General features: G+C 37.0%; 1 protein-coding gene across 1 annotated transcript; it reads right to left on the reverse strand.

The window, feature by feature from the left end:
- Positions 1-1286: 1286 nt before the first annotated feature.
- rad23b (RAD23 homolog B, nucleotide excision repair protein) lies at positions 1287-15266 on the reverse strand. Its single transcript, XM_082140131.1, has 10 exons — positions 15063-15266; positions 10454-10535; positions 10129-10208; positions 8999-9201; positions 6174-6226; positions 5871-5998; positions 5520-5655; positions 3901-4028; positions 3455-3625; positions 1287-2157 (listed from the first exon to the last, which is right to left on the reverse strand). The coding sequence occupies exons 1-10, from the start codon at positions 15126-15128 to the stop codon at positions 2044-2046; spliced, it is 1161 nt and encodes a 386-aa protein (XP_081996257.1). The 5' UTR covers positions 15129-15266; the 3' UTR covers positions 1287-2043.
- Positions 15267-21792: the final 6526 nt, after the last annotated feature.

A 21792-nucleotide genomic window follows, 5' to 3' on the forward strand; every position in this document is an offset into this window, starting at 1 on the left:
AATTTATTGCATTAAGATTTTTTATTTATTTTTTAAACACGCTGAACATTATTTTTTAAAATATTTTCTTATATTGAAAATTAGATAAAATTAGTGGTTTATACAGTGAATAAATGCATAGGCGTGTTTCCAGTCGCGGTCAACAGCGCCCACTGGAGGACAAACTCCGCAGAAAACAAACATGGTGCCATAATTTAGTCCTCAAGTTGTTCTAAACCTGTACGAGTTTCTTTCTTCTGTGGAACTTAAAATAAAGATATTACCCACATTCTTCTTTTAAAAAAAAATCTTATTTTAAGTTCCACAGAAGAAAGAAACTCGCACAGATTTAGAACAACTTAAAGCCATGCTTTGTTAAATCGTAATTACGCCATAAAAATTGAGATTATGACGTTCAGAGTAAAAAAATATATATTTTTATGTTTTTTAATTACATTTATGCCTTAATGTAGCCTATTTCCCCCCTTATGTTCCGGAAATGGGCTTCGATACGAGACACAGATGGTCATTCATTCTTTTACCGTCTATGTTCATTACTCTCCTGGACATTTGGTTCAATCGAGGCTCAATTCAGTGATTTTGATGTTAAAACAAAATGTAGCCTATAATTATGGAAAATTAAACCCAAAACACACCTGAAATATAAGACACAAATTAAATTGGAAAGGTGTTTCAAAACCAAGTATGTGAGGTAAATGCTTTGGTCTAACTGACCAAATATCTCAATTTCTTCTCTACTAACTCGTCTTTGAAGTTAATCTTTAGCTCTCAGCGTATTTTGTTGTAATATTTTAATTATACATCGTATTTTCTTTACTTACCTCTATGTAACGTCCATTTTAAAGTTGTTATCGCTCACGTTATCTCGCCGTTTGTACTAATATCTTTAAGTGAACGGTCAGGATTTCCCGCCATTTGTCACAAGCGCGGGCTTTTCTGTTCACGTGATGTTTCAGTCAGACGTTTACGACGTGATTTTACATACAATTACACTAAATGTATAACTTTTATTTATTTATTTATTTTTTAAAGGAAAAACTCAGTTGCATTATTACTGTAAAATACTGCAAACTCACCACCCATAAAATCGGCTAAAAAGGGGGCTAATTTCTATGCCCATTTCTGCTCATTACTTTATTCTGAATATGGTTTGAGTTTTAAGGCATTATGTGTGTAGTATGGGTCTTTCAGGTGTGTATACAGCTTCATGTGTTTCTCATTAATGCAATAAAACACAAATGAGCTCCTAACGACATAAACAGCAGATCAAGAACGGGTAATCCGTATTTACGTCGAAAACATTTATTTCCCTGTAAAAATTACAGTATAGTGATATTGACGTCCAAACTATGTCAAACGATGGAAGTCATATACATGCTTTTAATGGTTCTTAATGTATATGAAAGGCCTGCATTTGTCAGTATTACTCAAAACATCCACAAGAAGAGCTGATATCCTTTACTGATACTTTCATAAAGAGAGGAAACAATCTTATATAACTCATTTAAAAATCTTTACTGCTATTTAAAACTGCAGTTTAAGTATTTGGGATCCCTATTATTGGTCGAGTGAGTGAAAGAAAGAGCGAGAAGAGATAGAAGAAACAACACCATCCTGGACCAGGGACAATGATAATATTAAACAAAAAAGTCCCGATCAATCCTGATTCTGAATTCAAGGAAAACAAAGTCCACAAGCCTCTTGAACCTGCTAACATGTCCTAACAGTGGAGAAAACAATGTTCTTTATTGGTCATAAAAAAAGAACAAATGAAAAACAAACAGGTATCACACGGCCAAATGTTAGATGAAGTAAAGAGGCTTTTACTGATTTCTGCAACTGGATGATGTTCAAACGATCTCCAGACAAACGTGCTCATGTCATCCAGTGTGTAAAATGTAGAGAGTGTGTGTGTGTGTGTGTAGGAGAGAGAGAGAGTGAGTGAGTGAGTGTATTTGTATAGATTTTCTTCTCCAAAAATGATCATTCAAAAGGAAAAAGGAAAACTTAAGAGGGGGAAATGATCAGGGCGCCACTCCTCCTCTAATCATCATCAAAGTTCTGTTGTAAAAGGAAGTTTGCAGCCAAATTTTCATTCTTCTCACAAGCAAAGTAAGCCTGTATAACGAGTCCTTCTGGGAATCCGAGAGCTTTTAGCTGAGGAAAAAGCAGAGGAAACATGGAAAGGTTAGATAAGACCACAGACTCGCACACCTTTGATCCTTCGCCAGCACAGATCCTCCATCTGTGGCTCTCTTCTTAATTAAAAGGCCTCGGTTTAATTAGATAAAAGTTGAAATTCAGACTTTATGACTTTAAAAAGTATCTTAAGTCTCAGACTGGGGAAAAAACGTAGTCAGGAAAGCACTGATTTAAACTTTGTGGGCTGATGTGTGAGGATCAACAGCTTGTTGAGGCCAATCATTATAACTAGTTTTAAACGTGTTAGCTAATTAAAAACTCTCATTATTCTGAATACATACAACTCTACTGCTTTTTAATATGCTTACAAACTAAATTGCATGAAATAGTCATAAGAATCAGTAAAACATCACAAATGTAAAATGCAAATATGTCTCCATTATATTATTATTTTCTGTGAGAACGCAACGTTCAATCATGTGATTTCAAAGCACATAAGAATGTAGTTTGAAACTAATTTCATGTGATTTTTTGCACACTTGCTAATAAATATGATCAGATTCCAGTAAGATTTGCACTGACACTCTGAACAAGGCTTGAAAGTCCCGCACTATCATGCTTTTCTGGTTATTATTAGTATTTTAGAGACACAATAAACCGCTAGGCATTCAATCTAAACTCGTGTCTCTTCTCTCTGAGCCACTGTCACAGGAAGGAAAGACTAAACACGTTCAATTCAATCTATATATCAGTAGTATATTATACATTAGTAGTATCGGCACAATTATCTGTTTATTGCCTTTCTTTAAACACATTATTATAGTATCAGCAAATAGCGATCAACCCTTTAATTCGTATGTATTGATATATTAGTGCATAAACCGACTGCAATACAAATGTATATACTGAATAAAACATGTCTTACACAACCTGCATATTACAGCTGTGCAACGGTTAATCGCATACAAAATAAAAGTTTGTGTTTACATAATATATGTGTGTGTGCTGTGTGTATTATGGATATATAAATACACACATATACACACGTATATATTTAAGAAATATTTGCATGTATATATATATAAAATTTTACTTAAATATATACATGCATATTTATATATACAAAATAATTATACAGTACACACACATATATTATGTAAACACTTATTTTGCGTGATTGATCGTTGCACATTATTTCTGAGATTGCATGGGTTAATTCTGTTTGGACAGTTTTTGTTTATTTGTGTAGGTCTTAAAAAGTCTTCAATTTGATTGTAAAAGACACAATGGTGTTAAAGCTGAAGAGTTTCACCCTCTCAATAGCTTCTTTCTCCTGCGGCGTGACCTGGATGTAGTTCATGCCCCCTGCCTCGGCCACGCCCCCAGACACGCCCCCGGCCCCGCCCCCACTGCCCGCTTGCCCCGCCTCCTGCACCGGCTCGTTCAGCATCTGGATGAACTGCTCCTGATGGCTGCTGATTTGCTGTGAAAACAAGAGAAACAGAAAAAGCTTAGCCCTGATTTGCTGAGGGTTCATGTGTGACACTGAACAGGAAGATCAAGGCAAGAGTCAATAATCTGCATCTGAACGCTATTGCAAACACAGAGACAGAGCGCATTTAGGTCTCTAATGACACTGTACTGAAACTGCCTCCTTGTCATTTCTGACTGTGTGTGAGAGTGTGTGTGTGTGAGTGAGTGAGTGAGTGAGTGAGTGAGTGAGTGAGTGAGTGAGTGAGTGAGTGAGTGAGTGAGTACCTGCAGGAGCTGTGGGTTCTCTCTGCCGATCTGCTGTAGTAGAGCTGGTAGCAGAGACGGGTTCTGCTGGATGATCTGTCTCATCTGCAGGAACTGTGGCTGGTTCCTCAAGAACTCCAGAGGATTGGCTGCAAACACACACACACACAGGAGAGAGTCAGAGAAACTGTTGCACGTCAAGAACTAGTGCTGCACGATTAATCGCAATGAAGCCGCACACGATTTGGCGAAGGCTGTGATTATTTTATGTGGAGTTTGTCAGTGCAGCGGCTGATCGGTAGTAAATGCTCCATCTGGACACCAGAGGGCGTCGCGTCACACACACACACACACACACACACACACAATATATCCATCTGGACACCAGAGGGCGTCGCGTCACACACACACACACACACACAATATATCCATCTGGACACCAGAGGGCGTCGCGTCACACACACACACACACACACCACATTTCCATCTGAACACCAGAGGGCGTCTCTCACACACACGCCCTGCAGAAGTACAATAACACACATCATTCCAGGAAACCCCCATCGCTGTGGCTGAATGAACAGAAGATTGAAACGCTTTGATTAAACATGACTAATAAACACACGACTGCCGTATTCTGTGTCAGAAGCTCTTCATCTCACAGGAGGAGCTCAGCTGTGTGTGTGTGTGTGTGTGTGTGTGTGTGTGTGTGTGTGTGTGTGTCACTCACCGCCTGATCCTGTGCTGGGCTGTAGTGTGTGTGTGTGTGTGTGTGTGTGTGTGTGTGTGTGTGTGTGTGTGTGTGTGTGTGTGTGTGTGTGTGTGTGTGTCACTCACCGCCTGATCCTGTGCTGGGCTGTAGTGTGTGTGTGTGTGTGTGTGTGTGTGTGTGTGTGTGTCACTCACCGCCTGATCCTGTGCTGGGCTGTAGTGTGTGTGTGTGTGTGTGTGTGTGTATGTGTGTGTGTGTGTGTGTGTGTGTGTGTGTGTGTGTGTGTGTGTGTGTGTGTGTGTGTGTGTGTGTGTGTGTGTGTGTGTGTGTGTGTGTGTCACTCACCGCCTGATCCTGTGCTGGGCTGTAGTGTGTGTGTGTGTGTGTGTGTGTGTGTGTGTGTGTGTGTGTGTGTGTGTGTGTGTGTCACTCACCACCTGATCCTGTGCTGGGCTGTAGTGTGTGTGTGTGTGTGTGTGTCACTCACCACCTGATCCTGTGCTGGGCTGTAGTGTGTGTGTGTGTGTGTGTGTGTGTGTGTGTGTGTGTGTGTGTGTGTGTGTGTGTGTGTGTGTGTGTGTGTGTCACTCACCGCCTGATCCTGTGCTGGGCTGTAGTGTGTGTGTGTGTGTGTGTGTGTGTGTGTGTGTGTGTGTCACTCACCGCCTGATCCTGTGCTGGGCTGTAGTGTGTGTGTGTGTGTGTGTGTGTGTGTGTGTGTGTGTGTGTGTGTGTGTGTGTGTGTGTGTGTGTGTCACTCACCACCTGATCCTGTGCTGGGCTGTAGTGTGTGTGTGTGTGTGTGTGTGTCACTCACCACCTGATCCTGTGCTGGGCTGTAGTGTGTGTGTGTGTGTGTGTGTGTGTGTGTGTGTGTGTGTGTGTGTGTGTGTGTGTGTGTGTGTGTGTGTGTGTGTGTGTCACTCACCGCCTGATCCTGTGCTGGGCTGTGACGGGGCGGTACTGGACGGTGAAGAGAGACCCGAGGTTACAAGAGGAGCGCCACCTACAGGAGCCACTGGGTCAGCAGCTCCTACACTGCCCTCGCCCTCCGCGGGGATACCCTAACACACACACACACGTCAGTGTTTTTTGATGCATAAAGACAGTGTTTCTCACCATGAGCAGATACTCGAAATTCAAATCGAATACATTCAGTACAAATCAAAACTCAAAAAAAATAATAATACATACATACATATATATATATATATATATAATTTTATGGCTTCAGGTCATTTTGAGAGGTGTTCTAATGGTTAAATGTCATGTTTCTCACCGTGAGCAGGTACTCGACGGCACGGTCAGGATTGTTGAAACTGGCTCTCAGTGCCGCCACAACTCTGTCCCGCTCGTATCCCATCAGCATGATCTCCGTCACCATGTTCTCGTAGGACTGACCCGTCACTGCACACACACACACCAGACACATGCATTACTGGAGACGAGAACACACAGATGTGAACGCAAGCGTGCGCGTGTGTGTGTGTGTGTGTGTGTGTGTGTGTGTGTGTGTGTGTGTGTGTGTGTGTGTGTGTGTGTGTGTGTGTGTGTGTGTGTGTGTGTGTGTGTGTGGATTTACCCAGCGCAGACGTCGCCTCTTCAAATATGTTTGCATTTGGCGAAGAATCCGAACTGTAAAGAGGAAAAGGATAAATATTAATCTCGTTAAGGTTCAGATTACCATGTTTGAGTGTTGATTCATGTTTACACGAGAATAAAAGCCTAAACTGAATCTGTTCATCATATAAAGTGATCGTGTTTCTTCAGAAGGCTCGGATTAAACCACTCCACTCATATTTTACCAGCTCTTTATGAACCTTCTGAAGCGTGGGGCAGAAATCTCTCAGATGTTCCTCAGATGAACAGAAGTCTTGTGGGTTTGAAACAACACATGAATTTATGGGTGAACTATCGCTTTAATACATCAGAAAAATGTTCAATATGACGTTCAAAATGAAATTTGGAAAAGACTAAAATAGAATTTGGAAAAGAATAAATGGAATTTGGGAAAGAATAAAATGGAATGACTAAAATGGAATTTGGGAAAGAATAAAATGGAATTTGGGAAAGGCTAAAATGGAATTCGGGAAAGACAACAATGGAATTTGGAAAAGAATAAATGGAATTTGGGAAAGAATAAAATGGAATTTGGGAAAGACTAAAATAGAATTTGGAAAAGAAAGAAATGGAATTTGGGAAAGAATAAAATGGAATGACTAAAATGGAATTTGGGAAAGAATAAAATGGAATGACTAAAATGGAATACGGGAAAGAATAAAACGGAATTCGGCAAAGACTAAAATGGAATTCGGGAAAGACTCAAATGGAATTTGGAAAAGAATAAATAGAATTTGGGAAAGAATAAAATGGAATTTGGGAAAGACTAAAATAGAATTTGGAAAAGAAATAAATGGAATTTGGGAAAGAATAAAATGGAATGACTAAAATGGAATTTGGGAAAGAATAAAATGGAATTCGGGAAAGGCTAAAATGGAATTCGGGAAAGACTAAGGCCATGTCCACACTAATGCGTTTTCGTTTGAAAACGCATCTTTTTCTCTCCGTTTTGGCCTTCCGTCCACACTGAGACGGCGTTTTTATTAATGAAAACGAAGCTTTTTGAAAACGCACTCCAAAGCGTATACATTTGAAAACGCCGTTTTTGCGTCGTAGTGTGGACTGTGAAACCGGAGGGATTTAAAAACGATTACGTAAATTTAGTCATGTGACGCATATTGTACCAATAGATATTCATGTTTATACCAGTATTGTGCCTGTTATGTGCTATTCACTTTCACACTGTTGCTAAAAAATATTCTACATTGCACACTCTTCATATCACAGTCCTGCAAAGATGACAGAATTTAGCCTACTCACATTTGCTGTCCTGCGGTGATACATGAGAGCAGTCGCGTTTTAGACCAAACATATGGTGTCTGCGTGCGACCTGGACGCATCAGTGAATGGTGAGATATTTTACTAAATAAAATTATCCTGTCAGAAGAATTGCGCGATAACTTCATTATTTATTTTTCCATCTGAATCATATCAGTGAGCTTTTGTGGGATTTTACACATGCGCAGTAAATGTGAATTGAGCGTTTTCAGGCGTTTTTCAAAAGTTTCTCATCTACACTGAAACGTCCGAAAACGCTTGAAAACGCTAGTGTGTACAGAGAGCGTTTCTAAACGAAAACGCCGTTTTCAAATGTATCCGGATTAATGTAGACGTAGCCTAAAATGGCATTTGGAAAAGAATAAATGGAATTTGGGAAAAAATTTAATGGAATGACTAAAATGGAATTCGGGAAAGAATAAAACAGAATTCGGCAAAGACTCAAATGGAATTTGGGAAACACTCAAATGGAATTTGGGAAACACTAAAATGGAATTTGGAAAAGAATAAATGGAATTTGGAAAAGAATAAAATGAAATTTGGGAAAGACTAAAATGGAATTCAGGCAAAGACTAAAATGGAATTTGGGAAAGACTAAAATGGAATTCGAGAAAGACTAAAATGGAATTTGGGAAAGACTAAAATGGAATTTGGAAAAGACTAAAATGGAATTTGGAAAAGAATAAATGAAATTTGGGAAAGACTAAAATGGAATTCAGGCAAAGACTAAAATGGCATTTGGGAAATACTAAAATGGAATTCGAGAAAGACTAAAATGGAATTCGAGAAAGACTAAAATGGAATTTGGGAAAGACTAAAATGGAATTTGGAAAAGAATAAATGAAATTTGGGAAATACTAAAATGGAATTCGAGAAAGACTAAAACGGCATTTGGGAAAGACTAAAATGGAATTTGGAAAAGAATAAATGGAATTTGGGAAAGACTAAAATGGAATTTGGAAAAGAATAAATGGAATTTGGGAAAGACTAAAATGGAATTTGGAAAAGAATAAATGGAATTTGGGAAAGACTAAAATGGAATTTGGTAAAGAATTAAATATAATTTGGGCAAGACTAAAATGGAATTTGGGAAAGACTACAATGTTATGACTTTGTGAATTTATAATTGAACTATCGCTTTAATACAACAGAAAAATGTTCAACATGATGTTTACATCCTGTATTTATTTAGTTTCCTCACATTATTTGTTTTAGAAGAGAAACTAGATTCATCCAGCAACAGCATTCACATCCAATCAACAATAATTGAAACATCCCGTGTGTGTGAGTGTGTATGAGTGCGAGTGTGTGTGTGAGAGAGTGAGTGAGTGAGTGGGTGGTTGTTTTTGTGATTTATGAGGACAGAAATTTGTGTAAGGACATTTCCTGAGTCCTCGTATTTCAAATGGCTTTAAAAACATACTAAACAGTGTTTTATTAAAAATGCATAAAGTTTTCTGTGATGGGCAGGTTTAGGGGTCGGGTTAGTGTGTGTGTGTGTGTGTGTACCTAGCGGGTGTGGAGGAGGGCGCAGTGCTGCCGGCTGGTTTCTCTTCGGCGGGTTTGTCATCTTTGGCCGGGGTCGAGGTCGGGGTTTCTGGGGACGCGGTCGGGGTCGTCGCTGTAGTGATGGAGGAGGCGGAGCCGGACGCCGTGGCAACAGATGAGGAGGCGGATCCAGATGAAGATGAAGATGCAGGAGCCGCTTTAGGCTGCAGGAGACACATGACATTATACTTCATATAAACACACACACATCCACATTATCATTAACACATCTACAGTTCAGGGAATTACACCAGTAAGCAGAAAATAGCCAATCATAGCAGAGCTCATTTACATGTCGATGTCTTAAAGGTACAGCAGTAGAAATGTTCAATTGTAAAGGTTCAAACTGTAAAATGGAATTTACTGAATAAAATGGCATGTCAAGGAATTGGCATATTTTGGATTAATAACTCATTTAAAAATCAATCAATCAATCACTTAATCAAACTGCAGAGGACTAGAGTCTAAAGCGGTAAAAATTGCAGCACTTTGTTTACCAAAAAAATAAAGGAATTGTTATATTTTAACTTCATTGCATTTTAAGAAGAATTAAATTAATGTTTTATGCCTTCATTAGATCACCACCATTTTTTAAACATTTCACAGGGTCCTATTATTATAAAAAATTTACTAAATTATTCACATTTTATGAATTAAATTGATTAGAAATGTTTTTTTTTTGATTGTTCAAATTTAATTAAACCATTAAAATGGAATCCATTAATTAAAACAGAACACATGGAATTTGGGGAAAATGAAAACAGAACTTAGGGGCTGAAAAACGTTATTTTTGTTAAACTTTTAATCAAATGTTTTGTAAATTGTATAATTTTCATGATTTTAATTAATTAGACATGCTATTTGATTACTAAAATGTAATTTAACAATTAAAACAGAAACTAGAAAAATTAGAACAGAAAAAATAGATTTGGGAGAGAATAAAATGGAACTTGGAAAAGACTAAAATGGAACTTGGAAAAGACTAAAATGGAATTTGTCATTAATGATATTTGTGTTTTCAAAATTCCTCTTTAATAATTGAGAATGTTTCAGACTCAAACACATCACAAAACTCTGTATAAATGTCTCACCTTCGCTACCATAACCACCACGAAGTTCTTCTCATCTATCTTGTACTCCTTGAGCGCCGTGTCATCGTTCAAAATTTTGCCTGTGGTATGACACAAAATAATGAAAACAAACGTCACGTTATTCATCAGCCAGCAGCTCTCGCGTCTGAATCTGACAGCTGTCAGTCATCCATCAAATGATGCCGCTGCACAAACACACTTTATCGCTGCATTTCACATCATTTTAGAGCAAAACCTGCGAGGACGAATCCTTATCAGCTGGAAACAGCCGTCCAAACACGCCACACAATTACACTTATCACACGCAGAGAGAAAGAGGACGTACCTGCGTATATCAACTTCTGTCCCGCCACCGGAAAGCCATCTTTTCCCTTTTCATTCTCTATTTTTTCCTTTAAGGCTTTTACCTGTGAAAGACAGAGCAGAAGAAAACAAATCAAAGTCTGAGAAGAGAAAGAGAGCAAATAAACCTGTAAACAAAACTACTGTGAGTCTGCGACGCTAATGATGCTTTACGCAGGTCATCAGGTCATTAGTTCAGTGTAAACGAGTCTGGATCCAAAACAACGATTCCAATCCATCTAATCTGATCATTTAGACTAACTCTTACCTATCGATTCGACTGCACTTCCACTATTGGACGAGAATAAAACTTAGGATCATGGGTAAACAATCACGTTTATTCTTGTTGGCTATTGACTTCATTAAACCAACTATCATAGCTTCATCACATGGGAAATTAATGCAAAAAATGTATCGATTACAATTGTATTAATAAGAGTAAATTGAACACGATTTACCATCTATATGACTTCTGGTTATGCATGGTTTTGGTAAGTGCTTTGTAAATCACATTAGATATTTTATGAGATGCAATACAGTTGCAGATTCAGATTGCTTTAAAAATGCTAATTTGTACTGACAGACCGCATTTGAAATGGCTAAACACTGCAAACAGACGAACGGACATGTATTTTATGAAAACTGGTATAATCTTAAGAAGCTAAAACTTAATTCCAATAATTCCATCTGTTAAATCTCAATTTTGTATTGCAGCACAAAGTTTGCGCAGACAGTCATTCACCAACCATGATCGCGACCAATATGGTCAAGATTCATGTTTGGATTTATTACAGGTTCTTTCGCAGATTTAGCAGCAGCAAACAGCTTTAAAGTGTTTCTGTCATTAATTACTCTCCCTCATGTCGTTCCAGACCCTTAAGACTTTCGTTCATCTTTAGATGAAGATATTTTTGATGAAATCTGAGAGGTTTTTGATCCTCCATAGACTGCAATGTAATTGCAACTTTCAAGGCCCAGAAAGGTAGTAAAGACGTCATTAAAATAGTCCATGTGACTTCAGTGGTTCAAACTTAATGTTATGAAGCAACATGAATACTTTTTGTGCACAAAACCCCCGAAAATAACGACTTTATTCAACAATATTTTGTGGGGTTTTGCACACAAAAAGTATTCATGTCGCTTCATAACATTAAGTTTGAACCACTGGAGTCACATGGACCATTTTAACGATCTCTTTACTTTCTTGGCCTTGAAAGCTGCAATGATGGACGATCAAAAACTCTCGGATTTCATCAAAACATCTTCATTTGTGTTCTAAATATGAAGGTCTTACAGGTTTGGAACGACATGAGGGTGAGTAATGAATGACTATGCCTAACCTAACCCTTTAATTCAGGAAGAATTTCAGAATCAACATCGCTAAACTCAAATGTACATGTTTGTTGTGTTGTCAGACCATCAGCGCAGAGAAAGCAAGGTTGCCAGATGGAGAAGATTAAGTTAAATGTGTCCTTTTAAGAGAAAAGCTTCATTCGGAGGATTTATTTTCCTGACATCTGGCAACCACAAGAAGAAATAAGGGAAGGCTCATTACCAATGCAAGATGATGCAAATGTCTAATAATAAAAACGTTTTCAGGACAATTAATAAGCGGTGTAAATATTGTGATGATTATTTTTAAATCATCAACAAAAGCAAACATCGTAATCACGATTATTACACGATTAATCGTGCAGCCCTAATACAACTTGACCTGAATTGATCTGAATAATGACACTTGTCGATGAACTTTACACTGATCTGATCTGAATAATACGGTCGGATCCGAGCTCTCTCTGTTTGCTCTACAAAGAAAACTAAACTTATTGGAGCTAGATATGGGGGAAAACGGCATATTTATGTTTTTGCTTTCCTGGGAAAGACGATTTCTAAGAATAATCTGTTCCAAAAGGCCTGATCAACAGGAAGTGAGGAGTAAACCCAGCGAGCGTCTTCCTTCCTACAGGTCCAGCTGACTTATTTAACGGCACAAATGTGTCATATGGTTTAAAAAAAGCTTTTTCAGGGGCTTATGGGTAAAAATACAACCCTAAATAATACAACCCTGAATAATAATAATAAATAATATGAAATGAATGATGATAAAAATGAAATGAATGTATAATAAAGTAACGCCCAAAACATCCACCCTATTGGTCAAGTCAGCTTTATTTCTATAGCGCTTTATACAGTATTACAGCAGATTTACAGTAATAAACAGGAAAATAACAGAATCAATGATGCAAACTAAGACAAATTCAGCTGTAAAGCAGCTCTACAGAGGACAAGTGTGTCATTTCAGATCAATTCAGCTCAGGTTTTGCTCTCATCTGATAGTGTCAGTGATACACAAACATGAGTAGAAACAGTAATCAGTTATCTTAAATGGATAGTTCACCCAAAAATTTAATTATCCCATAAGTTACTCACTCTCAAGCCATCCTAAGAGTGTTAAGGGTTTTCTGTGAGAACGGAAGTTAATAACTAATGATGTTCGCATCGGAAGTGAATCAATCAAAACTAACTTTATCTGGACAATAACTTTATTCTAGATCTGCTGTTCAGACACTCTCTGTTACTGTAATCTCCTGTTATCACTGTAAAGCTGCTTTGAAACAGTCTATATTGTTAAAAGGGAGTAAAATGGGACTAAATGGTGTCTGAGATTTTAAAAGCCCCAAAAAAGTGCATCCTTCCATCATAAAAGTAATCGCTACGGCTCTGACGCGTGATGTAGGAGTAGCGTAAGCGTAGCTGAGAGTCGCCGGCTCTCGCGTCTCAAACTAACTTAAGCTCCTCCCACATTCCTCTTTAGAAATTCTCGTTTTAAACTTGTAATTCGTGACTGGTGTTTTGTTTTTCTTGATCCTCTGCACTTCCACGTTCATCAATAAGGCGCTTTTCCACTGCATGGTACGGCTCGGCGCGGAGCGGTTCAGCTCGCTTCGCTTTTGGGCGTGGTACGACTCGACTCGGTACGGCACGCTTTAGCTTGGTTGCTTTTCCACTGCAGTTAGTACCGCTTCAAAGTGGGTGGGACTGATCGTTATAGTTGCGCCGCCTCTACTGCTATGACATCATCGTAAACGCGCCACATTTCAAACGCACAACACAGGAACAATGGATCTTCTTTTTTCAAACAAGTACTTTAAAAACAGGTGCTACAGCGTTGGCTGTTGTCTACTGGCTATTTAAATCTAGCGGGTTTAGTGTCTCGAGTCGCAAATACAATGACGTAGTGACGATTCTGTCTGACCAATCAGTGATCTGCAGTGTTTTCACATCACATTTTAGTATCGGTACGGTATGCTTGGAATCTCAACACACCAGGTACCATTTAAAGCGAGCCATACTGTACCGTACCATGCAGTGGAAAAGCGCCATTAGTCATGCATCGGGTCAGAGGTCATGTGTCGGGTCAGAGGTCACTTTTCTGCCGGAACTAGACTCGCGTACGGCTGTTACCGGAAGCCAGTGATTATACTTGATAAAGTTATAAATATGGATATTTTTCTTCACTTCATAAGCCATTTATTTACCCCTGGAGTCGTACAGATTACTTTTAAGGGCTTCAAAATCTCAGGCTCTATTCACTCCCATTATAAAACTTGGAAGAGCAGGATATTTTTTATACAACTCAGAGAGTGTTCCTCTGAAAGAAGAACATCATTTACACCTAGGATAGCTTTAGAGTTATTAAATCATGGGGTAATTTTCATTTTTGGGTGAACTAACCCTTTATCTGGACAACAGGGACCAAAAGACAAAGAATAGCAATAGATTGAGATCACGCCACAGTCACGTGACACTATCGGCACACATGAGAAAACAGACAGAAATACAATCTGTAAAGAGAAGTCACTGGGTTACAGAGAAGCCAGCAGCAACAGTGACCTTTCAACAATGCCAAACTAAACCAACTGATATGGGAAAATCCCAATCTAGAAGAAACCATGGAAGCAGCCTGATAAAGACATGAGCTGACTGCAAGCTATAAAAACGTGTTAACGATCCAATAGTGAAGCACTTTCATACAAATATACCTAATTCTATGTCTGGAAAACACATAACGTTACATCATGTTAATGGTCCCGACACACACAGGTAGTTGTGTATAGAAGAGTGTGTGTTTATATGAACCTCTCACACACACTAAAAACACGCGTTAAACCATTTACAACACCACAGCATGACTTGCTAAAACACCCAAATTACCCATTAATTGTCTGCCTTGCCCTTTCAAAAGGTCATATTGACGTTTATAAGTTAATTGCAGAGATTTTGAATTAATCGAAATATCGCGTGTCTTATTTAGAAAACTTTAACTCTGTTTCGACTAAAGTAAAAACTCTTTTTACGAGCAGCTAATATGCTAATGCTAAAACGGTTCACATAACTCCGTAAACACCAAACAGCGCCGCGCGCGCACAGAAACGCATCGAGTGTGATCATATAAAGTGTATAAGTATAATTCTGGTGTGTTTGAGTGGCTTAATGGAGTGTTTTCGTGTGTTTTAGTGACATCGCTGACAGAAATCCGTTAGCTGTTAGCCGCTAGCAGCGCGCGCTCCTCTCACGCGCGCGTCTCTCACCGTCTCCTCCGCGTCGATGTCGATTTTAAACGTCTGCTGCTGGAGGGTTTTCAGCGTGATCTGCATTTTCACGTTCTTCCGTGTCGCCGGTGTGGAAACTGATCGAGGGCTGGATCGCTGGATGTGTGTTTTTCGCCGTGGCTCATCACAACCTGATCGCCGCCATTACGCGCATAAACACTCGACGGCCCGGCCCCCCTCGCGCCACACGGCGCATGCGCAGCGATTGCGTCACTGCAAAGAGAGCTGCTGGGAGATTGAGTTTTTGTTGAATATAAAAAATACCCTTTTCTTATGGTGTACCAAACGTTATCAGGATCTCATTATGATGACCAAACCTGCAGAAATTAAAAATGAATAAATAAATAGATAAATTAATAAATAGATAAATAAATGTGATAATAAAAAAATAAATAAAGCAATAAACTCCTTGATAAAACAAATATGATTTATTTTATCAAATACATTTTTGTATTATTTTCCCTCTAATTTATTATTTTTTGCTTTTATTTTTTTATGTATTTTTATTATTTTCATTTAATTTATTTATGCATTCATTTATGTTTAGATTTATTTATTCCCACATGTATTAATTTGATTGATTTATTCATTTTTTATTTTCTGCAGGTTTTACCCTAACCTGACATCCCAACTCTACAGGGATTGGCATGATCAGTCGATGTTTTGCATGTTTTCAAAGCTTCCACTGCCGCACCTCCTCGAGCGAATGGAAAGAGTGGAAACGCAACAGATGCACAAACACCAGGGGCCTCGAACACACGTTTACGTCACTGAGTGACTCAACCTGAGACTCAAACTGCCAAGAGACTCTGGGAATCAGGCAGGAATACGAATAATCCTGTACAGTCAATAATCACGTAATATCTATAAAGGAAATATACACTCCATTCATTTTCTCCATAGAAACACTGATTTTTAACAATAACTTATAAACCTTTAAAGTCGGTCCTACTGTGAGCTACGAGGCTGTTAATCGATGGTATTTGCTTCTGCTTCGCATTGTTTCAACTCAGTTTTTTAAATAATAGTGTTTATAAGCCAAATTTGTGGTGAAAAACTACATTACCCATGATGCTGTGCTGCAAATTCCACCAATCAGAGAGTCGCTGTGAGTAAATGCACCATAAGAGCTTGTTAGCTCCGCCCACTAACCATGAAGGCTCTCAAAATACTTAAATATTTCAATATGCATATTTTGCAATAAACTTAAAATGTATTGTTTAGATATGTATATAGATATATAGATATAGATATAAAATCAACATTTTTAAATGAGTAGTTTTACATTTATCCATCTTTTTTAATTTAATTAGGCCTATGCTGTTCGCAATGCATCGTGGGATTGTAGTTCTTTCCCTCATTAAAGCTGATAAGTTCACAATTTAGTATTTTTGTCCGATTTCCGAATTGGTTTTTTTCTTTCTTCTACTTAGCCTAATGTTTGCAATGTTGTTGTTATTTTGGTTGTAGCTTATTGGTTTGTTTTATTGCTTATAATGCTTTAACAAAGCATTATTTTTTAATCCCTATGGGAGAAATGAATGTTTTCCGGTAGTTTTTCAACTCCTAAAAAAAACTACCGGAGAAACGTGTTCATAACTTTAAGAGAACCTTTCTAGAATGTTCTGAGAACGTTCCCGGTTTGCTGGCATGACACTTAATTGTAGTTTAGATTAATCATTAATATGCATTGCATAAATGATTGTTAATGCCGTTTGAAATGTCATTCAGTAGACTGATACTAATGCATGAGATGCGAAGTTTGCAGGAAGTCCACAGAGTCCGAGAACGATGAATTATACAACAGGGAGATTTGTCACAGGTTTTAATAAAATATATGAAAGATTTAGCCCTGAAAGACGTGACCAGGGTTTACACACTTCATTTCGAGACACAGTTCAAGCGAACGAGGAAATCCTGCACCGTGTATTCGCCCTCATGTATGTGTGCATTATCTTCTGTCAAACTCAAAATCACTGACACGACACGAGCATGTAAAACATCTACTTTTGTGTTTCGCAGAAGAAAGAGAGGACATGACGGAGAGTAAAGGATGATATTGATCATATGCGGTGATTTAGTCACTGAAAAAAATAATTTGATAAAATCCTCGTAACAATTTGCACTAACACATTTTAAGTAAATTTCACTGCAACTCCTATACAACTAACCTGTTATTTTCAAGAAAAATTTATTGAACTTAACATTCATGAAGTAATTAAGTGAGCTAAATATTACTTAATTATACATTATTTAATTTGCAATATAGAGTTAATTAAGTTAAGTAAATTCAACAAAATTAACTTTTTACTCAAACATTGAATTAAACTGTGCATTTAAACATGCTTAACTCAGAAATGTGAATAGATGTCATTAGACTCCACATCTACATAATAAAAGGTAACATTTGAAAGATCGTTTAGTAGAAAATGAATCCAGATGTCACAAAAACGCAAGTTACCAAACCTTACAATAAAAGCAGTGATAAAACGCTGGAAATATGGCTGGAAAACAGTGAAAAATCAACTTTATTAATTATTCATGCCCCAGTGCATGATGGGAACACCAGTATCAGAAAAGGTGAGTAGGTTTTACTTAATTTTATATTGTTGATATTTAACGCTTTAATTTCTACACGCTTGAATTGAGTACTAATATAAAATTTACTTCTTTTTTTTTTATTCTTGCCTGAAGTTACTTTGTCATGTAGAAATTACATTCGTTTTTTCTGTATCATTTACTTCACCACAGAATCGTTTTAATCTGTTATTAGGGTCTATATGGTGAATCCCGCTGAGGAACATTCTCACACGTTTCTCTAATGTTTATAAATGTAACTCTGGTAATGAGCGACACCGGTGGCCGTTTAATGAACTGCAACTTATTGCTCATGATGAACGTGATTCAATGCACCGAAATACGGCAAAGTTCTTTTTCATTCGTCACTTAGAAGTAAAAAGAAGTTGAAAACCCTTTACAGCGATATACTGTTAACTAATATCCCCACACTGCCGAGAGCGACGTTAGTTAGTTAGTTAGTAAACTTTACTGCATTATTTTCCTGTTATCTCTGTAAAGTTGCTTTGAAACGATCTGTGTTGTAAAAATCGCTGTATAAATAAAGGTGACTTGACTTGACGTCTAAATGAATATGTAAATATGTAAATATGTGCTGCCCTTTCCTCTCAATAACACAAACTGAGAAACAGAGCATCTGATCATAGAGATGTGGATGTTTGCAGCAGATCTGAGACTCGCTGGCATCATGTCAACAGATGAGCTCATTAAATCACACTGTTATGATAGTTTGATTATAAAGTATATCTGAGACTATAGACTGTATAGATCTGAGTATGTGAGACTATAGTTTGATTACAAAGTATATCTGAGACTATAGACTGTATAGATCTGACTATGTGAGACTATAGTTTGATTATAAAGTATATCTGAGACTATAGACTGTATAGATCTGACTATGTGAGACTATAGTTTGATTATAAAGTATATCTGAGACTATAGACTGTATAGATCTGACTATGTGAGACTATAGTTTGATTATAAAGTATATCTGAGACTATAGACTGTATAGATCTGACTATGTGAGACTATAGTTTGATTGTAAAGTATATCTGAGACTATAGACTGTATAGATCTGAGTATGTGAGACTATAGTTTGATTATAAAGTATATCTGAGACTATAGACTGTATCGATCTGAGTATGTGAGACTATAGTTTGATTATAAAGTATATCTGAGACTATAGACTGTATAGATCTGATTATGTGAGACTATAGTTTGATTGTAAAGTATATCTGAGACTAAGGCTGTATAGATCTGACTATGTGAGACTATAGTTTGATTGTAAAGTATATCTGAGACTATAGACTGTATAGATCTGACTATGTGAGACTATAGTTTGGTTGTAAAGTATATCTGAGACTATAGACTGTATAGATCTGAGTATGTGAGACTATAGTTTGATTATAAAGTATATCTGAGACTATAGACTATAGATCTGACTATGTGAGACTATAGTTTGATTATAAAGTATATCTGAGACTATAGACTGTATAGATCTGAATATGTGAGACTATAGTTTGATTATAAAGTATATCTGAGACTATAGACTGTATAGATCTGACTATGTGAGACTATAGTTTGATTGTAAAGTATATCTGAGACTATAGACTGTATAGATCTGACTATGTGAGACTATAGTTTGATTACAAAGTATATCTGAGACTATAGACTGTATAGATCTGACTATGTGAGACTATAGTTTGATTGTAAAGTATATCTGAGACTATAGACTGTATAGATCTGAGTATGTGAGACTATAGTTTGATTATAAAGTATATCTGAGACTATAGACTGTATAGATCTGACTATGTGAGACTATAGTTTGATTGTAAAGTATATCTGAGACTATAGACTGTATAGATCTGACTATGTGAGACTATAGTTTGATTATAAAGTATATCTGAGACTATAGACTGTATAGATCTGAGTATGTGAGACTATAGTTTGATTGTAAAGTATATCTGAGACTATAGACTGTATAGATCTGAGTATGTGAGACTATAGTTTGATTATAAAGTATATCTGAGACTATAGACTATAGATCTGACTATGTGAGACTATAGTTTGATTATAAAGTATATCTGAGACTATAGACTGTATAGATCTGAGTGTGTGAGACTATAGTTTGATTATAAAGTATATCTGAGACTATAGACTGTATAGATCTGACTATGTGAGACTATAGTTTGATTATAAAGTATATCTGAGACTATAGACTGTATAGATCTGAGTATGTGAGACTATAGTTTGATTATAAAGTATATCTGAGACTATAGACTGTATAGATCTGACTATGTGAGACTATAGTTTGATTATAAAGTATATCTGAGACTATAGACTATAGATCTGACTATGTGAGACTATAGTTTGATTATAAAGTATATCTGAGACTATAGACTGTATAGATCTGAGTATGTGAGACTATAGTTTGATTGTAAAGTATATCTGAGACTATAGACTGTATAGATCTGAGTATGTGAGACTATAGTTTGATTATAAAGTATATCTGAGACTATAGACTGTATAGATCTGAGTATGTGAGACTATAGTTTGATTGTAAAGTATATCTGAGACTATAGACTGTATAGATCTGAGTATGTGAGACTATAGTTTGATTGTAAAGTATATCTGAGACTATAGACTGTATAGATCTGAGTATGTGAGACTATAGTTTGATTGTAAAGTATATCTGAGACTATAGACTGTATAGATCTGACTATGTGAGACTATAGTTTGATTGTAAAGTATATCTGAGACTATAGACTGTATAGATCTGACTATGTGAGACTATAGTTTGATTGTAAAGTATATCTGAGACTATAGACTGTATAGATCTGACTATGTGAGACTATAGTTTGATTATAAAGTATATCTGAGACTATAGACTGTATAGATTTGACTATGTGAGACTATAGTTTGACTGAATCCCTTTTCTTTGCCATTACAGTACAGAATGACTCTTATCCTGAACATTGTATAAGCATTCTTGACAGAAACACAACAAACACTTAAAATGAACTATTAAAGAAAATTAACTTTTTTTATTTCATTCAGCAGAATGAATCTTTAATGAAGCCTTAAAAAAATCCCTATGGGAGAAATTAATGGGAAACCAAGGAACCAACGCATCTGAAAAAGTGGCCGGGCACTAATGCACTCTATCAACGTTACGGGAATAATGTTTGTTCATAAAAATTCATTCAGCAGAATGAATAACTGAAACACATAAAGGTAAACGCATTGACCCGGCCGTTGCACTGGTTTGATCCTGACATGAACATGTGTTTTAATCTCCAGCACTGAAGTGAAGGACGGGAGTGTTCCTGAGAAACGTGTGGTTCTCATCAGACTCTTCTTTGGTTGTTTAAAGGGTCTCCAGGGTTTCCTTCCTTCCACCGAAACACTCGTCTGATGTTCTGATCCGCTGATCCCTCATGTCTAGCAGATATTTTTAAAAGATGATGTTATATCTGTGAAATAAAAGCAGCTCTGGAATCTCCTCGTCTCTGGGTTTCAGACGGGATTTCTTTATCATCGAACGGCAGTGAGACTGTGTGTGTGTGTGTGTGCATTTCATACACAAATATACAATATCAATAGACAAATACCCAATGAAAATGAAACATTCTTCCAGTAACGTTCTTTGATTGCCTGGTCTTTAATAATGTTATGAAAAGGTTAGTACAAAAGCATTATTTGTCCATCGATCATGAAGTGTTTCTTCTGAAATGTTTCAGTTGGACGTTCGTCTGGTGTTTTTTAAACGTGACTGTTTTAGAGCGTTACATTCAAAAGTAACATTCCCATAATGTTTGAAGAATGATACAATGTTCCATTCCGAGAACTTGTTAAAACATTCAAAATTCCTGAACATTCAGAGAACATTTAGAAATAACGTTTTCATAACTTAATGTTGTACATATTTTTGTAAAGATGATTTGAATAAGAGCGTCTGTCAAGGGCATGTATAATATGCAAGTACATTTTCCCTCCATTTTTTTTAATCAAAAAACATATTTTAAGAGGTTTTTCTTAAAAAAATTCATGAATTGGAATCATATATGATATTTTATATGATTATATGAATACATAGCCTATGAATTGGAATCAAATCATCATATACTGTATA

This window comes from Leuciscus leuciscus (genome assembly GCF_965113295.1).
Source record: "Leuciscus leuciscus genome assembly, chromosome: 16".
NCBI classification, from domain to species: Eukaryota; Metazoa; Chordata; class Actinopteri; order Cypriniformes; family Leuciscidae; genus Leuciscus; species Leuciscus leuciscus.